General features: G+C 40.8%; 1 protein-coding gene across 2 annotated transcripts in view; it reads right to left on the reverse strand.

Moving 5' to 3' along the window:
* Positions 1-18,314, reverse strand: part of LOC138187313 (uncharacterized) — a 36,006-nt gene extending 17,692 nt beyond the window's left edge. Inside the window, exons 1-3 of one of the 2 annotated variants that reach the window (XM_069127958.1) lie at positions 17,946-18,314; positions 12,051-14,919; positions 11,477-11,707 (exon numbers count right to left, since the gene is read on the reverse strand). In XM_069127958.1, the coding sequence (XP_068984059.1) occupies positions 11,477-11,707; positions 12,051-12,360 (541 nt within the window). In that variant the 5' untranslated portion in view covers positions 12,361-14,919; positions 17,946-18,314. Of the gene's footprint in view, positions 1-11,476; positions 11,708-12,050; positions 14,920-17,686; positions 17,765-17,945 lie in introns of those variants that run through there. The other variant, XM_069127959.1, reaches the window with a different exon arrangement.
* Positions 18,315-18,991: the final 677 nt, after the last annotated feature.

The raw sequence follows: 18,991 nt of genomic DNA on the forward strand, positions 1-18,991 counted from the left end.
ATCTATGTTAAACCTTTTCTTAAAACATTAACAATTTTTCTGCTTATTAAAACAAAAATGAGACTGAAGTACAAAAATTCAAATATTGTAACAAGACTAACGAGTCGCCTGTATTTTTGTAATTACCGTGCGAAGACCGCAGATGAAAAACATGATAGTCATATTTTCTTCTTTCGTAGGAAAGCCATTTCGAAGTTCCAGCAAGTTGCTGACGAATATTACAGGGTTTAAGCGAATGTTACACAGTTGTTACCCAATTCCACGTCAAAACTATTATTTTATTTGATTATGAGATTAAATCCAATTCTAAAGAACATTTGTGAATCCAAGTTCAAATTTAACATTTTCCACATAAAATTATCGATAATGAACGCGTATGCATAAAACAGAATCACTGTTAGCTATCAACAATGTACCAATATTCACTAATATTCACTAACATTCACTCATAAAAGTATTTTACGAATTAAACGCACGAAAGAAGTGATCATCGATTTTCAACTTTCAGCCAAGATTTTTTAACGTCGATTTGACGATCAGCTGGGACACATCGACGGAGGGTCACAGGCTAAACGATGAAATAAAAGCTGGCACTTACGCGAGTTTTCGTGCTACGAGCGCCGAGTTATACGGCTTATAATGGGGTCGGCGTGCATACACGCACGCGGTTGCGCAGTTTTATTTTATGGCGGCGTGGCTTGGACGGCAAACGACCGGGTTTTTACGGTGAACCACGACATTTAACCGGCTTACCGCCGTCGTCCAGCGAAATATTCAACTCCGGACGTTTAACGTCACCCAGGAAACGTTCTGCTTCTCCGCGTGTTCCGTTTCGTGATGCGAACATTCTTGTTTCTAACCCTTCGAAATACTTCAATTTGCTTCGTAAAATATTTGTGACCAAGTGACGAGTCTGCATTCGCAACGTATTTTTTTTTTTTTTTAATACGATTAGATCGTGATATTTCAAAATAATAAGATCATACAAGTTGGTTCGAATCTCAGAACTAGGATAATTTATGAAGAAAAATTTAGCCAATTTTGATGTTGTGGAAATTTCACTCCTTTAGGTATAACGTTATCATAAATGACAAATTGTTACTGGGTATGTAGATTAGATACGCATCGATATTATTCAACTTATTTGGTATGTCAGAACTAATTTACATAGTTCGTTTTACAAAAAGATATCTTTATAAATAGCAATGCTGCAAATAAAATTGCGCTTGTGCACATACAATTCTCCTCGCTTAAATGCTATCAAAAATGTCTGAAACCTGTACAAAAATCACGTGTACATTCTCAATCATTATATTTCTCCAATTAGAGATAAAAATTCGATGTAGTTGTCGAAATAATTACAACATATATTATATGAAGAAACTGGTGCATAGAGAAGACGTGGAAAAAGATTAATTAACAAACTCTGCTAATATAGATTTGGTTCATGCCCTTCAATTCCAGTAAAAGAACAAACAACGTTAAAAGCGTTAAGTGAAAGAATTCAAAATAGAAATTAAATTAAAAAGAAAAAGGTTTTCTAGTTGAAGCTCCTCTAATAGTAAAGTAATAAAAATCCACTATACGATACTCTTTCAAATGATTTAACTTTCGACTCGAGTAAAAAGCGATGACAAAAATTCATCGATGCCTTTTAATCCCTGGAATAAAATAGAAAAAACACAGTCGGGGTGAGGAAAAAAATTATTCGAAATAGAATACAGAGATTTCCGAGGGTGGAAGCAGAGGGCTAACAAGGCCAAAGTTTATTGCCGGTGCGGTGTCAGATTCGTGATGGCGGTGGCGGCGCGAATCGAGGGTGATGGCAGGCGTTTTGAGGGTGTTTATGAGGCATTATGTGTAACTCGCTGGAAGAACGATCCTCCCCCTTGAGGTCTGCTGCCCTCCACCTGTCTACGCTCGCCGAAATCGTAATTCGTTACGTGCTAAACGCTGCCTTTCCACGCATCAATCTGCGCCCTGTTGCAGCCTTCTGCATAATTTCTCAATTCAGCCTACATATCCTCCAAGCGTTCAATTTCTCAGGCCATATTGTCTATGAAAATTATCTTCCTTCTTTTTTCGAATTATTTCTGATCCAGTAATAAATTCCATTTCTTTAAAAATCGTGGTATTTTTGATATAAATAATAGTATTTTTAATTCTTAACGAAGTAACAGAAATGGATAAGTCGTCGCGTTTCTGACTCAATGGAAGTAAATATTAATTTTGTAAGTTAATTGATCTTGGTAAATTACAAAAGAGAGAAGTCAAATATCAGCCAGCTTGAAATCTAAAAAAATATAAAAACTTGTCGAACCATATTGTCTTCGCAACTGTTTTTTAATCTTACGACTCGTCAACGTGTCGATTAGATCGTTGTTTTTTAAAAACGTCGCAACGTAAAATGCAACGAAAAATGCATTTCCCTGACTGAAGTGATCGCTGAGACTGAAAAGTCTTCGTTGGGAATAAAAAGAGGGCCAGTCGATAGAAGCGTACACGAGCCTCATTTCGCCGCGATTCGGCCAGTCAAAACGTCAGAATCTTAAAACACGACAAACACTCTGAAATAACGATCCGAGCCACCCTCGGCTACGAGCTTCGCCGGTAAACAGGGGAGTTTTTAACACTGCATGATCCCTGGGCAAACTTAGGGTGTACGCGAACGTTCTCTCGTGTCTTCTCGCGGTGTGCAAATCCCTGTCGTGTAAATGGACGTAGACTATCGCGAGCCCGTAAACACGCGGCCATTATGCTTTTTCCTTGCCGTCGGAGGAGAAAGAATCTGCCGGCAATTCTTTTTATCGCGGTCGAAATACCAAAGCCGAGGGACTCCGTGGAAAGTAATTCCGTCGGGATTATCGAAGCCGAAGCGATCTTTTTTCTCGAACGAAAAATGTCTGGAAAATGAGCTATTGCTAAACTGTTTTGTGAACCAAACGTTTGAATGAAAATTAATGAAAAATAGCAATTAAAAGTGATTAGAGGTAGATATTTGTGAATATTTACCGTATAAAATTCTTGTACCCATATTACATGCGTTATGCAAAGCATTTTGAAATTTCATTGTCTATCATAATCATATTAGCAAAATTTAAAACCAATCTGAGAATTATTGAAATATTCAAATCACTCTAACTATTAAAGATAGTTCTGATTCCAATTTGAAGCTGGAAAAAGATCCTCCAATCCACATGTATTATTTCGCATCTATCCACGGAATTCTATCTTCCAACGTTCAAACTTGTAAAGAAGTTTACCTTTAATTACCAACAACGCTACGTAATACACCAGCGTTTGTTAGAAACGATCCGCGAAGAGGGAACGAGCGTAGATATACACCGAGACAAGCTACAAAGGGAAAGAGAAAGAGAGAAAACGAGACGAAGCTGGGCCTCGTTCACGGGTAATCGAAGCGCAACGATAGCGCGAGCGAGGAATCTCTCAGGCAGGACACGTCGACATCGAGTCGAGGATTCATCGGAGCGAGAGCACGGCGCACGGTTGAAAAGGGCCAGGAAAAACGTGGAGAGCGTGGAATTAGCATATGTAAAAAGAAACAGAAGGCCGGGTCCAGGCGCGTACGACGAGAGGAGCGGAGACCAGCAGGAAAAATAATGTTTAATCGGTAGAAAATCTCGGTGCAGTCATCCGCCGTAGAACTGTTTCTCCCTCTCGCTGGCCAAGCCCTCCCATCTCGTGTCTCCTGCGTGATCCTTTACTTGAGAGAGGGCTGGATTTTTTAATTTTTAATTGGGAAAAAACGTCGCTGAGGTGGTCGACGAAATCCACCGAATCTCTCTGTGAATTTCGACGACGTTTCTCCAACCCTTCGCTCCGCACTGCCGATTTCTTGGTACCAGACAGGTCTTTTCACGGCTTATAAATTTATTCGTTCGATACGAATCTGATTAGGTACACGTCTAAATTCGCGGTACAAGAGAAATCAGGATGATTCTATGATTCGAAGTAAAACGAAAATCAAGAACGACGTGATTGTATTAGGGGGCTCATCTCCTTGGAAAATTGAGTTTAAAAATTGGAAGGCTCGTTATAAAAAATGATCTCTTGAATATATCTATAAATCTGATCTTGTTCTATATTCTGTTTGTCATGGAATCTACAATTTCATGATTTAATGAGGCATAATTCTTCTGCGATATAACTTGCAGAAACATTCATAGAAATCATGTAATACGATGAACACTTTGTTTAAATAAGGACAGAAATACATTGTACAAAAATTAAAGATGTTGAAACTTTATTTAGCTTTCCGGAAAGAAGCCCATAAGAACAACCTTCAGCCGATTGTTTAGTCCCGTCTAGTTGGAACTATAGCAAATTCGCGTATAGTTGGACCACGAAATTGGGTCTACGGTATATTTCTAACCGTTGGTTACAAGGAGCAAGTTTCTTCGGAGGAATTTACTTTAGCAGCAGAAACGAAGGGCAGGCGATTAATTAGAATAAGAGGGTGAGTCACGCACGATCGAAGCGAAATTTCGGCAACGATGGTCGCAACAGCTGTTCCATGATCGCGGGAGTGGCGAGATCTGGAGGTCTATGAAAAAGAACCTCGACCCTCTTCAACGTCGACCGATCTTTACGACTTATTAAATCATTTCCACGCGTCTCTAACTTCGCTGAAGAGTTGAAAGTTCAGAGGAATATAGTCGAATGAAATGAAAGTTCCGTTCAGCGTGGAATCTCGAGCAACAGGAGTGTTTTACAATTCCACAAAACGATAGTTGAAGGTTGATTGATAAGAGGAATATTTCGACCACTTTCTTCTTGAAAGAATTTTTGAGAAATGCTGCGATGAATAACATTTGGAAGAAGAATTTATGAAAGAATTCCCCTTTATGAATTATTTGAAACATTGTCGAGAATAATATGAATCACAATCTCAAATAACAAGTTACAGTGAATGACAGTTTAAAAACGAATGTTTAAAAAACATTATCACTCACAAAATCTTTCAGCTTTTTAGCAGGAAATAAAGAATCTTTAGAGAACTTAACCATCTACGAATTATACCACGACAGTCATTGAATTAGCCTAAAAATAATTACTGGTAATAATGGAGAATCCTCTACGATGAATGACAATTGTAAAGAATCTCCAAAAAAGCTTACCACCTTCTAGACATGGAACCTACCCTAAATCACAATCTAAAACATCCCCTTAATAATAATAATAGAGAAAAATTTTCTAGAAATACTACTGTGAATTTCTTCGAATTTCAGAGTTACTTAAAATTACACGAACCATCTACGACAATATTACCAATGACAATGATCTCACCAATACCGATATGAAGAATTTTTTGGAAACGTTCCAATCAATAACAACTGTCCAAAGAAATCTTCAGTAAACTCTAGCACCCACGATCCCTACCACCTTGCACGCAACGAGTCAGCAACCCAGCTCGAAGATGATGAGATCGACGAGTAAGGGTTGTCGAGAATCGCATGAATCACGGGCTAAAACAGCCCCACTAACAACACTAGTGGTATGAGTAGCAGGAGGAAGAGGAAGCAACGAGGACGAGTAGCGAATGCAATGCGCGAGGACATCGGTCAGGATCTGGCCTGTCGATAGTTGGAGCTTTGCCTCGGATTCTGCCGCCTCCAGCTCGGGGCCCGAGCACGTCATAAAACACAGGTAACTCCGGTATTTATGTCCGTCGTTTTTACGGGCGTCGCTGGCCACCGGCTCGCAGAGGCAGCCGAATCGCACACACGCGCGCTCGTCTCGCCGCCGCCTCGTGACTCTCTCCTAGGCAACAAGAGAGAGCTTCGCGCTAATCCCTGTCGGGAACGAAAGGGGTGGCCGAGTGATATACGCCTCTGCGCCGCTATGATAATATCCCCCCTGTCTCCACCTGCGAGCGACCGGGACCACCCTTTTGTTTCGCGACTACCATCCCGGGTGCTCGACGAGACTTTTCTCCGCTAGAACTCCCACGTTTTCTGACACTCTAAGATTCGTTTGAGAAGACCTGCAAATTCGAGAATAATCGTGAACCCGCTGAAAGATACGCGAAACTTTGCAAACTATGACGGTGAGATGGAAGAATGTTTGAGAAATATTATGACAGATTTATTTGAGATGCGATCATCGATTTGTCGGTTGGCTTTGATAATTTTGTTCAATTTTTCCATCGTGCCTGATTAGTAGACTGAGGATATTTGCATCCATGGGGAATATAAAAGTGTAAAAGTGTGCATAATGCACGTATTATGCGAACATATGCGTAATATGTAAAATAATATGGTCGTTATAATATTTTGTGGGTAGAAGAAATTTCTATACAGACTCCAATTTTTTAGTTAAGTTCATGGAAATATGAAATTGCATAAACGTTTGCGATATACTGATTATTTAATGACGCGTGTGTTCTATGCTAATTTTTAACTATGGAAGTTAAGGGATTTCGGGCCCTTTTGAAAGCTCTGGAAATTATGGTGAAAAGATAGAACTCTATCTGAGGTACATTTATCGATTGTTAAATGGTTTCGAGAACATTGTTACATAGATATTATATGTATACAGGGGTATTATCAACTCTTCTGTTACACATCTTTTTTAGGTTGATGATAGTTACTCTGGGATATTAATAGTACACAAAAGTTCACTCTGGCATTAGTAAACATCTCACTTAGGAGCTTCTCTACAAATTTAGATAGCTTAGAACGATTACGATCGACATTTAAGAGGAACTACATTGTTTTTCATACTTCAATTGACGTGTCGTTTTATTCTCTATAAAGAAGTACTTGAGTCTAATAAATGTAAGGATTCTTTTTTCAGAAGAATCTATTTCCACCAATTTTACATAATATTAAAGAATCTGAAAGATATCCTGTATATTGTAGTCATTTATAGCTATCACCAGTTATATAAAATTATCACACTTTTTCATACTGCTAATGTTCCCAACTTTCTCCTGTCCATCACCATATGTGTGACGCTTTGGAACTACTGTAATTTAGATTCAATTTCAAGCTGCGAAATATATAACACGCACTTGAGAGATAAGGTTACTCTATAAAGAATCTTTCATATTTTTTATAGTAAATTTCAATATCTACATCGTCTAGCGTGGAGTTTGAACATTCACAGGCATCTATAGTATCACGGAATACTAAAATATTAATGGTACCATTAGTTAGGTGTTTCCTAGAGAAACGATTCTTTCTCTATCGATTAAAAGGACTGATTCGAATTTTTGCGAACAATGTTCGGTGGCTCGCCTTGACTAAAATCATTCCTCATCCGCAGTCGCAGTATTAAATTGGCATGGCGAAGCCCGCGAGCGAGCACGGAACAAATATTTACCCCAAAATGGTCAGTGAGCGCGGGCCACGTGCAAAATAACGGAGGCGAAAAAACGGGGAAAAATGTACACGGAATCCGTATATGAAGCGGCCGCTGCGACTCGTCTCTTCGCGGTATTATGCGCGATACACGACGTGACTCGCCTGCAAACATCATAAATTTTCCATTTATTTAGCAAATCTGTTTACCCGACTCCGTAGATGATAACGATTGTTATCGGTGTGTTATCGGTGATCGGTGATCGGTGATCGCATATTTTCCAGCAGACCGCCTGAAAAACGCGTGACCATCGACCGTTTTGTTAAAGTACGACGAACATATCACGGTCACAGGTGGAAATTATTCTGTGGAACAGGAAATTCGAAAATTTTCATTCGTTGTACGAGAACGATTATTCGATGAAACCTTGCTTCGTTGTTTCAGATTGAGGTGGATGTAACGTCTGGTGTTTTTTTACAAATTTTTCATTTCTCTTGCTTTCCCTTTTTTCGTATTTTGTTATCGATTTCCTTTTGAAGATGTAAAAAGCATGATAATATTTGCTTTATCTGGCATCGTGTTCAGTTTTAAAAACACGATAGTGGGAATGCCAGAGGATCGAGTCTATAACTACATTAGCTACTCGATAAAACAGACTACGGTCCATATGTTCCTCAATTTTTCCAAATGAATTATTCAAGCCAGATTCTTCAAATCTGACAATTTCAAAACTGCAAACAAAATTTCATGAAAAATGGAGATATGAACCTGAAGATTTTCTAAGATCCAGTACGATAATATTTTTCCATTTTATTGAAATAGGGACAACGAATTACATCAATAGTAATCTCACAGAAAACCGTTAGAAAAAATTAAATTCGCAGAAGACATCTCTATGACAAAAAGATTTTCCTGAAATTTCATAAAACTGTAGGATCTAAATTGAACAAGAAATAATGATGAAAAAAATTTTGAACGTACTCCTGAAGCTGCCTTACACAATTACAACGTCGGCGAAAAGAATTCAATAACAGGAATTATTTAAAAAAATTGCAAATATTTATTCTAACCGCCAAAAAGTCAGAAAAAGAAGATTCACGTATAACTAACATCATGGATCTAAAGGGAGCAAAATTTGCCTATGTATCGCAGCGTGCATGAAGAGGAACTACGTCAGAAGGGAATATTTCCGGCAGATTGGAATATCGGAGTTTCCCGGACACGCGGAAAACAATCTTGCATGATCCGTCACCCTCATAGAGGTTCTAGAAGCAAATCGTTGCGTTCGGCTGGTAGTTAGGGGCTGCCCGTAATACAGTAATGAGGGCTTACTGCCATGGAAACCAAAGCCGCTTACAGCCAACCACTCTACTCCCAACCACCCCCTGCCACCCCTTTGTCTCTCTCCCGCTCTATCACTCTGACCCGTCCTATTCTCTGATTTCCTATATATCCGCGATATCCTTCTCATCCGACGAGTTTCGCGAAAAAATTGTGAAAACCGTTCATGGACGTCCATTGTTTCTCCACGTTGCATTGGTTCGTTCATTTTTTCCCCACATATCAGAAAAGAAGATCGAAGGAAAAGCAGTAAGAGGTCTCATCTTTCCTGGATGCTGGTTATCTTCTGAGAAAAGTGAAATTTAGTTCTGCATGCTGGTCGGCTCTGTTGGTACAGCTTGTCTTTAATCGGAATTTATCTTGTACCTTTGAGTGTTTCGGCCGTGTCTTGTACACGGTATGAACAAGATTTGATGGTAATTGCGTAGTTGGAAAGTAAATTGCAAGAGAAGGAAGATCTTATTATCCGGCTTTAGATATTCCTCGTTTTAAACTCACTATGTCGGAGGCAATTATCAAAAATTCAGAAAGTTACATAGGTAATAGATAGCAGGGAAAAAATGTTGAATTAATAAAAGGTTATATACATCGAATGGATAAATAGACAGATATATAAGAAGAAAGAGACTTAAAATTTAATAGAAGACTAATAAAAGAAGTGAAGATATCCTTAAAATACATATATTCCAGACATAAAAGAATATGAACATCGATTTTGATCATTTTAGTGGGCATTCAAATCGTTCAATTTCTTCGAATAAACCGCCTTCAACTTTTATTCGTTCGTACTAAAAAAAATTCCTGAAATAGCCAAAATATCTGTCTTGCTAGTTAACTTCATACTTTCCTTTGTTAATTTCTGCAGTAACAAGAAAATAAAGGAAACAAATCCTGTAACTCTTGTCACGCCGCAAATAGCAAATTTTTGCAAAAACTGCCTCTGTAACGTTTCGTCGTACCTGTAACATCTCGCCACCCTAAGCATCAAACGAGGAACGACTTGATCGTACAAAGTGGCATCAGCCCTCGATCTTTGATTTCCCGAAGGAAGGTGGAAATATTTGGAAATTTACTTGCTCTGCTGGCCGATATCGTCGTCGACGATTCGGGACAGGGGTGATCCATAAAAAAGGCTGGCATTTAAACCACCGTTTAAGAACGATCGTCGATGTGTGCGTGTCACGGTGAACGGAAGAGAGTCGATATCGCGCAGACCCCGCAATTTCCTTTCCCAATTTGCCATAAACAAGTCGCCTCCCCTCGTTAACCTACGCTCGTGACTGCTCTCTTGAAAGTTGCTCTCGCGACGGTAAGAAAGAGGATCAGGAAAGAAGAAGACGAGGAAAAGGGACGTCGTTGCGAGTCGGTCGAATTAAAGGAATTAAAGGACGCCTCGTTACTCGTATCTCTCGATCCTCGCCACCCTCTTGGCCGGAAAAAACGGGCTAGGTCCGAAGGGAGAACGACGAAACGCAGGGTGAGCAACTTGCTTGTTCTCCTTTCTTAGCTCGATCCTTGGTCGCGAGAGAGCGTTTGCATTAAGAGACCGTAATGGCAGTGATTATTAGGGTGCATTATTCAACTCCGACCTATGGGCCTCTGATTATTTTTTTCTTTCCCTTCTTATAATTTTTCTCCTACAACCGCCCACCCACATCCCGCCTTCTCCACGTTTGTCGAAGGAACAGCTGAATTATTGAGTCGCGGGAGGCGAGAATTAAAAAATCTCCGGCGACGACCGGCCGAGATATCGAGAGTCACGGAGACGACGACACTGTTTGCCGGTTGAATTAAAAATGAGGATGAAACGGAGGGGCCAGCTGGCTCTCCTCGCCTCGCGTCCGAGGAAAAACGAGGCCATCAGTCGGCCCACCACCTTAATGTACCGACTACTGAATGATTTAAGACGCCGACCCCCCCTCGAGAAAGATTCGCCGAGCTGCATCGGCTACGGTTGATCGAATTTTTTCAATCGCTCTTCCTCGAGAGGCCCTCGCTTAATTGTCTGCCCGCCTGAAGAACGCTCAACGGAGGGATTCTTAAGGGAAGTTGGAAGAATTAAAAGCTAGATTTCTGAAAATTCTTTCTTTCTACGACTGTTTCACGAGATCTTTGACTATTTGTTCTGGGCTATATTTCTTCGACTACACCCACTTTTTCTTTTTACCATTAGATAATATGACTCACTCGTGGCGATCAACCCCATAAATCAAAATGCATAAAAAAAATGAAAATTAATAGAACCATTTTTCTTAAATTGACTTTAAAATTTGCGATTATTCATGCTGTGCCTTTACGATAAAAAAATTCATGAAAGTGAGAATTCTTTTTTAACGTGTTGAATATCGATTATGTGTCTGGATAAAGTGAAACTGATAACTATATGAAAGAGTTTATCGATTTGACTTCTACGTCGTTCATACATGAAATGCCCAATTTTTACGGGTTCCTGCAATACTTCACTGAGCCGTAAAAAATATTCTAAGGTAACTTCTAAAGGAGGATTTAAATTGTATACGAATTCTTACCTTTACAATAGTGTACGATAATACAGATTTATCTACAAAGATAAGAAAATTTATCGAGAAAGAATATCAGAAAGTCGTAACAAAATTGAACATTTTACACGTTATAATCTAATATACCTATAACATAACATATGTGAATTTATTAAGAAAAGGTAAGTCGAAGATGTAGAGAATTAAATTCCTATAATCATTTTGCGATATCTCCTTCGCTTAAGTTATGACGTAAATTTGTTTTTCTTATATGGGGAAGAAGTAGAGGAGTATAAAATATGGAAATATCTTACCTCTTCCGCTTCTACCGACGAACCTAAGATCGTTGAATTTCGCCACCTGGTTCTTCATAACCGCCGTGGAATTTCGCAATTCCGCGCAGCAATTTTCATCATTTCCGGCACGCACTGTCACCAGAGTCCCATCACCGACCTCGCCCAGAGCTACTACCTTGAACGCTACCGGAAGTGTCTTGTTTGACCGCCAATGTTGCGGTAGCACCGTACAGACCACGTGTGGCGAGCCTGTTGACAATAATCACCGAATCATCAACAAATGAAATTCTAACACAAAATATAATCGTACATTAATTACTAAATTAATAAATTACTAAATTAAAAAGATCTAGGTTTTCACCGATCTACAGTACTAAAACCCAATGAAATAGGATGCCAAGATTTTTCGAACAAAAATTATATTCCATTTTATCTTTACGCAGAAATTCTCCAGTATGCTCCGAATCTTAAAAACTAACTATTAACTCTTCCGACAAAAAATTAAACAAGAAGTAAAATTAAGGAAGCTAAACATCCACTGGACAACGAATTTGTAAACTTTCCTAAACGAAAATTAATCGATATTTTTTACCTGTTCGCACAAGTTCTCCAGGATGTTCAGCAAACAGGCCATCCAAAGTTCTCTCGGCGAGCAGATCCGCGGTGAGTGCATAATCCGGTATATTATTTCCACCAGTGGATCCTTGTGGAGGGACCTCGTTGGCCAGGTGCATTCTTCTCCTCGATGACGAGGTCCTGGTTCTCCTAATTCTCCCGCCACCGATCTGATGCGTCGAGTTCCCTTGATGGTCCTGATGACCGTTTCGAACCAATCTCGGATCCGGATAATCTAAGCCTAGAGGCCGATCCTCGGGGCGTGCATCTCGTAAAGGATTCGTCATGAGAACAGGCTCATTGGACTCTTTTCCGAAAAGATCCTCCTCGCCGACAAACCTCGATGAATTCGACTCAATTTTTTTCTACTCGATCGGCCAGCCTTTCCTTTATTAACTCCGATCCATCGCACGCTCTATTAAAAATTGAACAGTTTGTCTTTATTTTTATTTATTATTGTCGAAAATATATCCAACGACTAACGATATCCAATGATAATTAAGTTCCGTGGTAAAATTGAACTAATAAAGCAGCATCTCTTTTCTTCTTTATTTTGACACGTAGCCAAGCCTTTTATCTTTTCTATTTTTGTCTTTTATAATCAAAGTGTGCACGCAATGTATCCGGTGATAATTAAGTTCTTTATTAAGATTGAGCTAATAGAGTAGATCGATGATGGTCATTATTTCGGTAGCAGCTGATTAAAGATAAATTTCCGGTTCCTTCGGTGGCACGCGCACAACTTGGTCGGCTCCGCGTGGCCCAGGATCCTTTGATCCTTATTTCATTATCCCGCGACAGGGCCGAGGCAAGAGCATCCGTTTGCAAATTCTTCCTCTCGTCTCGATTGCCAACTCGCGGAGAAAATTCGTTTTATTGAAATCGACGTCGCCCCTCGTTTCTTCGTTTCTTTGATCGAAATGCACCCCACTACGTGATTCGACGGAAGTCAAACCAACCTTGACTATCTTCTGCTACTCGCGTTCATAAATGAATAACAACGATTCACGATAATACACTCACTCTGAAATCTGGCTTCCAGTGTTCCGCGGTCGATCGAAATTACTCCACGTTCATGTCACATCAGCACTTCTGCCCTACCATCTAACAGGTGTTAACTCTGCACCCGGGATCCTCCGAGCCAAACCGCGGCACAAACCTCACGTTCGCACATTATTCTTCCGGAGAATTCTAACTCCCATACACCAGGTTTTATTTCAAACGACAAAAGATTCGGGGATCCACTTTCCGAAGACTTTACGAAAGATTCAGGCATTCATTATTATACATAGGGATCATCAAATCAGTCACTACACAACACGTTTCTTCGAACAATAATAGTCACGAATTTAAAATCAGTTCAAGATCTTTAGTCTCGCCAGATAGGTTCCATGTATTCGCCGACGATCATTTCCGCTGTCTCGACAATATTTCAATCCTTTTCTCAACAGCATGACACTTTCTTAACATTTTTCAAGACATAATGACGTGACAGGGGAGAACTATAAATTTCTTCGGTTCTGTTGCCTATCAGCGATGAGGCACAGGATCAGATTTCGAGAGACACCTCTTCGTGGCTGACGATTAATCAATTGTTTCTTCGGTAACGCTTCTTGGACGAGGGAGGTTGCAGTTGGCGCGACGATGGAAAATTGTAAATTCCACCGGTTTCGTTGGCTGTCAGCAATGAAGCACGGGACCAGAAGGCGAATGATACTTCTTCGTGGCTGGTACTTCGGCGGGTGGCAGCGGCAACTTCCACGGGGAAGTAGGATAGGGTGTTTAACTCGCGCGGTCTCGTTTCGGTTCGGCGGTGGAAGATGGCGGCTTCTGCGGTGGAGCCGCGCGGTGTGGTTGCGGTGTATTTTTGAGGCTGCCGCCCCCAGCCACCACCGAGACCACCCTGGCTAACCTACCCCTCCGTGCCTCTCTTCCACGCCGCCGCCACCACCGCCTGGCCGTACTAAGCGACTGGTGGGGGTTGGTTTTTCCAAGCGGTGGGGAAAAATCTCTCTCTCCTGCTGCACCCTCTTCCACGATCCTGATGCTATACTCCTGCTGATCGCGACTACCCGATGACAACACCCGTTGCTTCTCTTTTCCTCTCCTCTGTTTCACCGTTTGTCACGCGTTTCGTAGAACAGTGGAGAAATCCCTTTGGCCCCGAAAAATACCCTCCGATGAACACACAGAATTTCTTTCGCTTTCCAACGACCTCTCCTCTCAGCGAAATTCGAATTTACTTGGTCATTATAGACGATGATTAGTCACGAGGTCATATTTAATCGAAGCTTCGTCTGTTTCCGCGTGTCTCGATTTATAGGATCCACACTATTGAATTCGCACTGAAAATAATTCCTGTCATTCAGATCGTTAAAAGGATTCATCTTTGTGAAAAGTGACGGCTCTTTAACTGCACATTACCATCTTCGACGTTCTAATCTTTTCATAATATCACCTGCTCGCGTTACAACTTTCCATAATAACACTTGCGTGTAATATCACTCTGTTGCTTATTTCAAAGTCGTCCATAGAGTCCGAGTTCTTTACGTAAGAGTCCCGTAGATCAGAGCGACAGCGAACGCTTATCCAAAACACCACACGATTGCCAAGCGCGGTTTCGAGGTCCCGAAATGAAGAAACGAAATAAAAAGAAACTCGTTCCCTGGTCTGTAATTACTGCGCGGGTCGGCTGGATCGTTTCCACGTTGCGGTCGGCCGGTACACCGATAACGAGGTTGCCTTTCGGCTTCCTTCTACGCCTCTCGTTCGATTGTCTTTTTTTCCGGCCGTTTCCTCGTCGAGTCTTTCCTGCTTCCGTCGTTCAACGACCTCCCCGCGCGAGACTGCAAAACGACACTGGGAAGAAAGGGAAAACAAAGACGGCAGAAAGGTCCCTCGTGTAGTTGCGTTTAGCACCGAGAAATACGGGGGTTGCGCGATGCTTGGGGGCTCTTCGAGGGAGCAAGGCGAGCAACGAAGACAGGACGGAAGGCTGTATTGAGGAGAAAGAGGGGAATACTTTGTCTTAATGTCCCCGTCATATGTGCACCGACGACCGTTGCAACGAATCTTTCCAGATTGCTAGGGTGGATCTTCGAGTGGTCGCAATTATCGTTATTGCGACGCGAGAATAACATGACATAGAACTCGAGGAAATTTAAGAATTAATAACAAATTGGAAGAGGGCGAAGTTTACTCTTGGCGGTAGAATCTGTGTGCTTCGAAAATTGGAAATAAATCGACTGAGAATATTTTGAGAAAGTGAATTTAAGGAAACTTAAGAATTGATAGCAAATTGGAATGAGGTGTAGTTTATTCTACGAAGAAAAGAATTTTTGTATTTTTTGAGTAAGAAACAAATTAAGTGGAAAAGATAATTTCGTTTTTTTTTCTTTTGTTTAATTAAATTGGAAGTTTGAAGGAAATTTCAAAATCATGAAAAAACCAGACTTGAGGAATTGAATACTACCTGATAGTGTCATAGCATAATTCATAGCTGTTGAAGTAATTACTTCTGGAAAAAGTCTACATTCTTTTCTTTTTTGCACACCCATGACCTGGACACCGTCGTTACGAAGAGAATAGAATTTAGTGAAGCAAAAATTTAAAAAGGAGAGAGGCCCATATTATTGTGGCCTTGAATATGAATGTTGTTTTGGGTTACGAGGTCTATAAATAAAAGAACTATGAGTAGAGTTTTAATGCTGTTTCTTGTAACTTTCAGTTGGAGTTACACATCAAAGTTAATTTTTTGGTAATGTTCTTTGTTATAAATGTATCAACATGCTCCCCATCACTTCTATTGTAATGTAACAATGCTAAAGTGAGGATCTAAATCAGCATACACTATAGCTGTACTTATACTTACTTCAATATGTACTTCTATTGCAAATTCATCCACGCATTCCTCTATCAGATAACCTGAACGAAAGCAAAAGGCAATTTGTATTTGGTTAACATGGAAAGACAATTTTGTTTTTTCAAAATTAATTCGCGAGTTTGCAAGAAATTTAAGGGGCCTCGCATATAGATTCGAAGAATTAAATATCAATAGGTGAAAGATAATCTAGAAGGAAAGGAATCTCGTATCTTCTTTTAAAATAAGAAGTAAATTAAACGCAAAAAACAAACGAGACACGAGTGCACCATCTAAGTTGAAGGATGATCTTCCTTTTTTGAAATTACTTATTTCTTTAACAAAATAAGTTCGAGAAGTTGATTGTAGGTAGATAAGGGATGATTCGGAGTAAAATGCAATTTGAATATCTTCTTAAATAAAAAAAATACACGAATGCATCATCCAAGGCGAAAAACAATTTTCTTCTCCCAAAATTAATTACAAGTTTGAAAGAAACTTGAAGATCGTTAAAAAGGAGGTTGAAGAAATGAAATACCAGTAGATAGGGGATGATTCAAAGCAAAAGGCAATCTCACCACTGGAAATTAAACTACGGGCCACGAGAATGGCATCGCGTTTCTCTTTCGACCGACGACAGAAGACTATCGATCATGACGGATCTGTAGCAAGTTACGAGGATCCCTGAACGGGAGAGAGCACCCCATATAATCCTACACCCCTATGGGTAACAATGCAACGCCTCCGCGTCCCTAAATTGTCGAGTTCCCAAGATGCATTTCGTCATACATTTTGGCCCCCCGGGCGATACATTGCCTTTTTGTGTTCCTACCCGTCCCGTTATTTTCGACACCGTATACAGTGAACCGAAAGAAATGCAATAATTTCGCGATCGTCATTTGGTCGACTAATGAGGACGTTCGATCATTTATAAATATATTTCGTAATGATACGCGTATCGTATAAAATTGAAAATTAATGATCACCGATCGAACGAACAAAAATACAAATTTGTGTGAAAATCAATTTGCGAAAAATATATTATCCACCTATCCCTTGGAATTATTCAGTTTTCCTTCAAAATTTCCGAGGAAATGTTACTATCGAATAAACGCGTCATGCGTTGTTCTAAAATAAAATTCTTTGCGCGTTCGACGCGCGAGAAACGAAGGAAATATTTCAAAAGGAGAATCGTCGCGTCGAGGGAATTTCAAAGTTGCGTATGATCCTCGTGAAAAAACGTGAATCGAAGATATAAGAGCCGAGTACTGGCGGAATACGCGTGAAACGGGCAATGGATAGGATATTTAGCAGGTTTCGGATATTTCAATAAAATCGTGGCTCGCGCTGCCGTCAGTTTTTCACAAAAAACAGATATTTAATTATATTGTTCGGTTCGACGTGATTTCGTGTAATTAAATCCTGTCTCCATAAAATTACCAGCCGAAACAGCCAAGCGACAATATTTTTCAATTAAAAGAAAAATATATTCGATTACGTGACCGGTGTCCGGTGCGTTTCGACCGGCGTTTCGCACCTCCCTCGTTCTTCATTTTTATGATCCTCTCTCTCTTTTTTTCCTCTATTTTTTTATTTGTCACGAGTCGCTCTCGGCCTTTTGACGGTAACGATATTCCATAACCCGCATCCGACACGGTCCACATAATCGGTATCGCGGCGGTGAATGCTGGACGATTATCGACGCACTTTTCCGTACAAATTAATTGGCCCAATTATCGACACCGAACAATTACCTACTGGCGACCAATTAGATCAACGCCGGTCGTTGTTCCCGCGCTGCCTGGCAAGAAATAATTGGTGCTCACGATTCCCCTCTCCGCCCCCACTTTTGCTCCCCGAAAAAATGAAAAAGTCGTTAACCAAAAACAAAAAAAAGAGAGAATAGGGAAAAATTCACACTCTCCAAAGCAGAGGGGACAGAGAAAAAAAAGTGGAGGGACACGTGGAGACCGATACAAACATTTAGGAATCGATCTCGATCGGAAGACTCACACTGTGACGAACCCACCCTCCATTCATCCACTTTCTATCCTTCACTTCTTCCACCAACTACAACTCACGATAAATTTAACACGATCCGCGAACGATCCACGCAACGATACGATACGATACGATACGATACAAGACATCTTAACTCGATTCTACGACTAACGAGTGTCGTGACACTTTGATTTTCACGGCCACGAGAATGTTTCTCATGAACCAAGACTGTCGCGTGTTGGAATACGAAGTAAAAGGGGTGGGAAAGGGTAGGAGAAGGTAGGAAGAAGGGTTGAGTTGTAGAACGGTGGTAATCACACACGGTTAGCACATGTTAGACGGGGCCAATTGTCGAAAAAGGCCGCAGCTCGTCCTCCAAGACGGCCACGTCTTGGGGGGACTAGGGGGTCCTTGTAGGTGAGAGGATCGTCGCGGGGGTGGAAAGGGATTGGAAACGATAGAGGCGGCGCCGGAGGCGGGCCGCAGTTTTTCACGAGTTTGCGCATGCGGCTACTTTTATACCCCACCAACGTTGCCGCCGCCTTGACGTTCTTAAAGGCTTCTTAGGGTGAGTTTTGTCCCCTACATCCACGCCACCCTCCGCCAAGCCTCGCGCCAGCCACCGCGCCGGGGGGTGGCCGGGCTTTACGCCGTTTTCCAAAGGGTTGCACCCGCGGACACGATGCTTGCGGACGATGACAGTCTCGGCGAACCTCCGGAAAGTTGAATCTTTTTGTCGATCGCGGACTCGATCGAATCCATTAATCGTGGAACTCGTTTCAGCTCTGGCGCGTGTCGCGAGCTCGAATATACCGGAATATACCGGATGCTCTGGAAAATTAGATTAAAGTAGGACTACAGGTGAAAATCGTGACAAGACTGTGGATTTTTATACATTTATGGGAAATTTAAAAATGACGGGACATAACATAGGAAAATATGTAAACTACGTATCTAAAATAGAATACTCGTTATATGTTTTAATAAGTAAAATGAATCTCTACTTAACCAGTTAGCTGTTGCGACCTCTTCAAAAAGTGTGTACCTAAAATGTGTGG

This window comes from Bombus flavifrons, chromosome 14 (genome assembly GCF_040668555.2).
Source record: "Bombus flavifrons isolate JBK064 chromosome 14, iyBomFlav1_principal, whole genome shotgun sequence".
NCBI lineage: Eukaryota > Metazoa > Arthropoda > Insecta > Hymenoptera > Apidae > Bombus > Bombus flavifrons.